This window comes from Pinus tabuliformis, chromosome 4_1, assembly GCF_031772625.1.
Source record: "Pinus tabuliformis cultivar Carrire ecotype Pingquan chromosome 4_1, CPIR1, whole genome shotgun sequence".
NCBI lineage: Eukaryota > Viridiplantae > Streptophyta > Pinopsida > Pinales > Pinaceae > Pinus > Pinus tabuliformis.
The window spans coordinates 89,730,887-89,738,791 of NC_142303.1; the positions used below are offsets into that span (position 1 = coordinate 89,730,887).

The 7,905-nt window shown below is 39.6% G+C and overlaps 1 protein-coding gene and 1 pseudogene across 2 annotated transcripts; both read left to right on the forward strand.

Moving 5' to 3' along the window:
* The first annotated feature begins 454 nt into the window (after positions 1-454).
* LOC149174331 (LEAF RUST 10 DISEASE-RESISTANCE LOCUS RECEPTOR-LIKE PROTEIN KINASE-like 1.2) lies at positions 455-1,333 on the forward strand. Its single transcript, XM_089420807.1, has one exon. It carries the CDS (start codon positions 455-457, stop codon positions 1,331-1,333), a length of 879 nt encoding a protein of 292 aa, XP_089276933.1.
* Positions 1,334-1,475: 142 nt separating this feature from the next.
* Positions 1,476-2,975, forward strand: LOC149174332 (rust resistance kinase Lr10 pseudogene; annotated as a pseudogene). Its single transcript, XR_016258478.1, has 2 exons — positions 1,476-1,500; positions 1,617-2,975. The product of XR_016258478.1 is annotated as a rust resistance kinase Lr10 pseudogene (transcript).
* The last annotated feature ends 4,930 nt before the right edge of the window (positions 2,976-7,905 follow it).

The window sequence follows — 7,905 nt, forward strand, 5'->3', positions numbered from 1 at the left end:
AATTTTTGTTTTTACCGGGAAAGCACCGAATTTCTATTCCTATCAACGCTAACGAAACGAAACGAGATGGAATTGTGTCGGATTTAAATGAAACGAAAGGAGATGGAATTGTGTCGGATTTAAACGAAACGAAAGGGAATTGTGTCGGATTTAATGTCTCTTTTAAAAGCAAATGGTGCGATAGAAACGGGCGAAGCCACCCCGCTGGTTCGTGGAATTAAAATTCACGGTATATTCCAAGTTGGGGGCGTAGTAAGTCAACCGACGTCGAATTGGTATGTTCCAAGTTGCGGGCGTAGTAAGTCAACCGACGTCTAATTGGCGTGTTGACTATACCGTCTTTTGCACTGCAATTCCGTGTCATTTATTCCAACACCATTCTCTGCAATGCCATCTTCTTCATCTTTGAGGAAGCCCGTGCTACTACGTTTCTTATATCCAGGAGCAGAGCATCATGGCACGCCGTCGTCTACTCACCAATTCGACGGCTCTCACTGTTTATCAACTTTGCTTTCTTCTTACATCTGCCCTCCTCCTCCTCCTCCTCCTCTGCTTCACAACATCATGTACTGGCAGTGGCTACGAGGAATGCTACTGGGGTACATGTGGGAGCATTGAATTCGGCTACCCTTTTGGGAAAATTAACAGCGGCTGTGGTGATCCTAAGTTTCAGCTAAACTGTAGTTTGGATAGCAATCCTTTGCTTTTACTCAATGGAGACGAGTATGTCATCTTGCAGCCGACAATCTTGGATAGTAATAGACTTTATAATAATAGCATGACAATTGTTAACTACAATCTATGGAAGAGCATGCCGGGGGGTAGTTGCAATGCTTCAGGTAAGTACTCTCAATTTTGGTGGCCCGCCTCTCAATTTCGTATAGCCCACGGATACACCAATCTGACGCTTTGGGGGCAGTGCAATGAAAGTATTAAAGGGCATAAGCGCCGTTTATGTGGCGCTGATTGGTACATCATTCCCAATCCAGAATCTGTGAGGCGATTATGCCAAAGCAGTATTCAACTGCCAGTTAGTAACAACTTCTCATTCCAACGGAATGAAGATCTGAGAACACGCCTCTCAGCAGGTTTTGAAATAACATGGTATGCCGACACGAAGAGAAACCGAAGCTGTGACGCTTGTAAGAACAGTGGCGGGAGTTGTGGTTATAACATTTCAGAACCAATTAGTTTTCTTTGCTATTGTACCGATGGCACCTCGCATGCAGAGATATGCCCCACTAATAATATTGGTACTTTTCCTGAACCCCTTCTCCCAATTCGATTACGAGACCCAATGCTTAAATTATCACCATCTATAAAAATGTTTTAAATGTTCCCTCCATTCTGCACTCTTGAACCCAGGGACATACATGCATGTTTTTCCCTATATTGTCAAGTATTCCTCCCCTTTGCAAAAATTATGGATCGTTGCTTTCACTCATAATAGTTGTTATGGCCGCGTTGCAGGTCATAAAAGCAGGCTTGCCATTGTAATAGGTAGCTATGATTTCTTCCCATTGAAAATCATTGTGAACTTGTATCTTGTAATTTCCACTGTTCTCACCCATGTAAATCAACAACACATTCATATGGATCTCTGTATTTCACTGCAGGTTGCATCATTGGAGGAGTTGCGCTCACAACAATAGCAGTGCTGTTCTTAATGTTTTATGCCAAGAAGAGAAGGCCTACTCCTGGTACCTCTACTTCAAGGGTGGAGAAATTCCTAAAGGAAAATGCTGATGAAATGCCAATCAGATATTCACACTCTCACCTCAAGAAGATCACAAACAACTTTGCAGAAAAGTTGGGAGAAGGAGGGTTTGCTGTGGTGTATAAAGGAATGCTTCGGAACGGCGCTCTAGTGGCTGTTAAGCTTCTTGATCGGCACAGGCATACCGAGACCCAATTCATGAATGAAGTTGCTACCATTGGACGTGTCCATCATGTCAATCTGGTTCGTCTGCTGGGGTACTGTTTTGAAAACCCTATAAGCGCACTGGTATATGAATACATGCCCAATGGATCTCTGGATAAAATTTTATTTGCCCGGAAAGAGGAGGGGCAAGTGTTAAGGTGGGAACAATTGTATTCGATTGCTTTGGGTGTGGCCCGTGGAATTGCATATTTACACCATGATTGCCCAAAGCGCATCGTACACTTCGACATCAAACCTCACAATATATTGCTGGACGCCGACTTCACCCCTAAAATTGCTGATTTCGGTCTCGCAAAACTTTGTGGAAAGCGAGACGATCATATTTCTATGACAGGAACGAGAGGGACACCGGGATATGTTGCGCCGGAGTTGTGCCATAGTGACGCCGGTCCTGTTACAGATAAATCAGATGTCTATAGTTTCGGAATGCTGTTGCTAGAGATTGTTGGGGGCAGAAAGAATATTGATGTGCAGGTTAGCCGGTCCAGTCAATTATACTTTCCTGAATTGGCTTTCAAACTGATTGAGAGTGGTGAGTTGGGGATGAGGTTGAGAAGAGGAGAAATGGAATGTGCAGATGAGGAGAAGGCGAGAAGACTCACAAAAGTTGGATTGTGGTGCATTCAATATAACTCTGCAGATCGTCCTTGCATGATGAGGGTTGTGCACATGTTAGAAGGAAATGGAGATGACGTCGCCAAGCCTCCGCCGCCCTTCAATTCCTCGGCCACACCTCAAAATCCTCTACTGTGTTCCACGGTAAATTCTTCTTCAATTGAGATTACTTTATAGATTTATATCTTTGATTGTCTTTACTTAAACCAGTGCCTGGATTTTTGCGCGCCGATTCGCCGGACTCCATACAATACCTTTGTGAAAATGACTGGGTGACTGCTAGGAAGTGTTAAGAACCTAAGTCAGGTGAACTGACAGCTACGAGCCATGATTTTGTTTTTCTAATGTAATAATGTTTTTACTTCTAGAGTATGAGTCAGAATCTGCTTGTTTCTGAGAACATGTACATCAAGCTACTTTTTACCTGATAAAGATTCACTCTGCCTCCTTAATTGATAAGTAGCAGAGGAATTAAGATTAAAAGAAAAGTGTTTTTGACTTCGATTTAATGTGCACTTTTTCTGTATAGAGCCAATTTTATCTTCTTCATCTGTTTTTGATTATTAAGGGTTCTTTTATGAAATTATTTTTTAATATAAAAAATAATATGATTTATATTATAAATTTAATTATTTTATTTATATTCATTAATTAAATTAAATTTAAAATTTTTAACCGAATTTGTTTTTATTCTAAATATCTAATTAATTATTGCTGTAGGAAATAAACTTAATTTAAAAAAAGGGTGGCTAATCCAACCACTCCATGACTTTGCAATGCACTCCAAGAACTATTCAGGAGAATCATCTACCTGCCTATTATAAAAATTAAATATCATTCACAAAAATGCCTAAAAACCAAATGTTTACAAATGAAAAGATAACAAGTAATCTTTAGTTCCGAAGTCTACAACAACACACTAGTCATTACATAACATGCGACATCTATTTAATAACAACATTGTAATGACTGCATCTTCACAAGCATGCTTTTGAATCTTCAGAGGATCTTCAGAGGTGTGTGTCTGTCCAGAAACTTTCCAAATGCGGACCCTCTTATAAGTGGGGAAAAACGAGTCTCACAATCACCATTTATGCAGTAACAATTTGACTTAGTCCAACCACGCAATGGTTATGGTTTGGCGAATCATCTCCTCCAACAAGCTAAAAGTGTTTCCAATTTCGTTTTTAATGTGTAGATTCTAAATACATATATTTTTTGAAAAAATATTTATTTTTATTTTTATTTTTATGAGACATATATCAAATTTCTAAAAAATATAGGTTAAATATAGGTTTTTTTATTTCTGCTATAACATTTGATTGGTTGACCTATTTTGAAATTGTAAAAGAACCTGCACTAATATATATGAAGACCAACCCATTAATATTAATGTGTGTGTGTGTGTTTTAAGACCCTGGGGCTTAAGCTTGACCTCGTCATTTCAAGGCTTCACTGGATTTCTTAATTTTATAAAAATATAAAATCAACATTAAAAATTATGTAAAATAGGATTGCACAAGAATCGTCTATTATCTATAATCATACAAAAATTGTTTCATAAAAATCCATCATTTACATACAAAACTCGGGGCCTGATGTGACTATATGAGGAAAAATATGTTAGACACTTAATCCTTGGGTTATGATTTGGGTTAGTGTGTATTATGGTAAATAGTTGTTAAAGTCCAGGAAGACCCAAAAACTGAATCAACAGTTTCATTATGTATTTATATGTACATTATGTACATCATTCTTTGAGATCATCATTAATAATATAGTTAATTTGGTTTCCAATTTTGTTGTCTTACAATGGTATCATAGTGCAGGTTCTAGGAGTATAAAAGCATGGTTTATCTTCTCTGTTTATCTTTTGAAATTTAAGGATGTGTCATTTCATGCCATTAAAAGATTATTGAAGGCTAGGACTACACTAGAGCACATGTCTCGGAGTTTCCAATTGCTTGCTGACATAACATTGTTGTTGTGAATACTTTGGAGGTAAAAAGATCCCAATTATTTGATGATGAATTGAGAACCAAAACAAGAGCCAAAACTGCAGAGTTCAAAGAACGACTAGTTTGTAATTCTACCAGTGTGTATACACTATTTGTTTCTATATATAGAATCATGATTTTTGGCTTGAGAATGTGAAAAACTAGGAAGTTCGTGACTCTCAAGGTAGCAACATCCTGAGTCAACAGAGTGTAGATAACCAATTTGTTTACAAGTGGCATCAAGTACGAGGATATATCATTTGTTGTTGAAGGCAATGGTAGTCTCACTTATGATGAGTATTTTTTATGTTTTTTGTTTTTGGTAGAAGAATGTAATCTGTCTTGTGCCTTTAGAAGAAAGTTGTTGAAGATGTGCATTGGAAATTCCTTCAAGTTTATAAGTTTGTATTGCATTATTAAATAGGTCAACTCTTCGTATGTTCTTATTGAAAATTATTCATCTTTTGCTTCTCAAATTATGTTGTAAACAAGTGCATTTTTGGTTGAACCTAACACCTGAGATTGACTAAAATGGCTCAAATTAAAAATCTATTTGATATATTAAACAATCTCATTAGTTCCATTGTCGATGAAACTATAAATGTCAATAAAGTAAGTCTTGTTGATATCAAAATCCACTTACATGATGCATTGGAGACAACTGAATTTCCCGAGATTGAGTCTCAAGTACAACGAGACAATCCTAATTCCAAACAGTAGTCAGAGGTTGATGGAGCCATTTCAAAAGAAAAATTCCATGCAGATGTAAAAATTGAACCTCCACTTCCCAAAACATTTGTTAGACCTTGGGAAGAAATTGTACATAACAAAAACAGAACCAACGTGGGATACAATAAAGATGTTTCTTTTCATGTGCCTAATTTTTCCAAGCCTATCCAATTTTGTAGTGTTGGATTTCTAGATGATCTTGTCCCACAACAAATCGTTAGATGCAAATATTGTGACAGAGTTGGACATGAGAAATCTCATTGTTACGATCTTCATCCCTACAAACATTGTTGAAAGAAGAATTGCCATTCAAACAAATGTTTCAAACATAATACTACTGCAAGAGAGAGAATTAATTTTGGATGGATTCCTTCTTGGGATTGATCTAAGGTAGCCAAGAATATTTACAGGTCATACCACAAGATATGTTCGAGAGTATTGACCAATCTTGCAGCGAAGCATACTTCATCTTCTCACCTTGTATCTAATGAAAATGTAGCAAGAAAATCTCAATTTGACTTTGCCTTGGTCAAACTAGAGAAAATTCGAATTTCCACATCAGCAGACAACTTGGATGATGTTAACTTGTGTGACATGGATTGTGTCACCCAATTTACTTAAAAAATTCAAGTTGGAGGAGTTATATTCCAGTTATGTATGTTTGATTGCTAATTTGTAGCAATCTATTTCAGTTAATTTGAGTTATTGTCAGTTTAACTAGTTCTAACTGTCAAAAGAACTAGTGGAGGTCAAGTTGTGGAAGTGGAACTTCAACCACACTCAATGATCAACTAGATAACTGATCAATCATCCCAAAATAATTGTTGCATGCAGAGAATTCAAGTTACGCAGTTGAGATGGATATTCCAAGGCAATCTACTATCAGTTGTAGCGTATTCCAATGTGTACAGGTGGTGCATGCAGTCAGAGGAAGGACCTAGGGCAATTGCGCAATTCCATGGTGATCCGGATTTAAACAAGAACGCAATAGATTACAGAGATAACCATAAATACAGATATGAAATAACCATAAACACAGATATGCAGCGGAAATAATACTTCATTTCATTACTGTAAAATATTGAAATATGCTTACAAACAGAAATGGAGAGAAACTAGCTAGGGCGATGGTAGCTTATCTCTGAGAAGAGATGTGGCGGCTACATGCCTCTGAACTGTTCCCAACTGTGTTACAATGAGGCTCGAAGGCCTATTTATTGTTGAGAAACAATGGAAAACCCTTCACATCCCGAAACCTAACCCTAGAAGATGAAACGCCAAATTGTGGGCCCCGTTTGGGTAAATTGGTACATCAATTTCCCGGGGTCGTAACTTTGGCATACGATCTCCGTTTGACGCGTACGATAGCTCGTTAGAAAGATCTATCCGAGTACTACCACTTTGGGGGGCAACATCGGTCCATGGACCCATGTTGCCCCAGAATCCCAAAAAAATGTCGTTTAGGGCCTCAAAACGGCTCCAGAAGTTCAGGACCCGAAAAACTGCTAAAAATAGTAAACTGTGCTACAATTAAGGAAACTGAAAATGCTGAGAAAGGCAATGGTGGGGGTCCAAATGGGTTGGTGGGTGGCCACCAACATCCACCTGGATCATTCCTCCCCCCTTAGGAAGCAATGGTCCCCATTGCGTTGAGTTCCTCCATCTGCTGAACTTGTCCTGCAATCTCTAATGTGTCCAGTGATGGTGGGAAGCATGGTTGACGATGGTCCACATTGAACATTCGGTGCAAGCCAAGGAATGGAGGAATGTTGTGCTTCGAAGCATTGTTGCCCGTAGCCTTGGTACTGGTGTAAGGACCATGTCGGAGTTGCCTGAGTTTCTGATGGGTTCTGGTAAGGCGTTCTCTCTGCAGATGTAACCGAACTTTGTCGCCCACCTGAAACTTGTGTGGTACCCCTGTGGGTGAGGAGAAGTTGCTCCTGTGTTTTGTCATGACCGTATCCCTTTGCTGCTGCTGCTGCTGCGTGGAGGAACCCTTTGCAGGGGTCATGGATGTAGCAACGATCTTCCCCTTACTTTGGGAGTGAACCAGACAAATGAATTTCCTGGTTTGGGAGATGAGCTTGCTGCCTTTCTTGGTAGTAATCAAAGATGTGGCAGTAGGTGGGGCTACCTCTGGTATCCTGTATAATGAATTACTCAAAGAAATAATGACAGCACGAGGCCTTGACTCATACACAGCATGTCGCCTCCACAAGTATGGCTGGCCTAATAATACATCACAAACATCCAGAGGTGTAACATCACACAATACCTCATTTGTGAAGGGTTTGATGCTGTAGGGAAGGCGGCACTGCTGGCAAACTTTGAGATCTCGTCCTTCATGAAGCCACCCGATACTGTACGGCTGTGGGTGTGGTGTAGTCGGTAGGCCCAACCGCTTCACGACCTCTGCTGAAACAAGGTTCTTTTGGCTGCCACTGTCGACAATGAATTGTAGCGGTGAACCCTTCACCCACATCTGTGAGTGGAAAAGGCGCTCCCCCTCTTCTGGATTTTCGGGCTCATCTTTCTGGATCTTGGCGGTGGCAACAGTGACGCTGGGATCTGCATCAATGATCTGCTTCCCTTTGCCATTCCTCTTGTCGGGTTCTGGCTCAG

Excerpts from the sequence above, each read along its gene's own strand:
- LOC149174331 (XM_089420807.1), top strand. The coding sequence starts at position 455 with ATGGCACGCCGTCGTCTACTCACCAATTCGACGGCTCTCACTGTTTAT.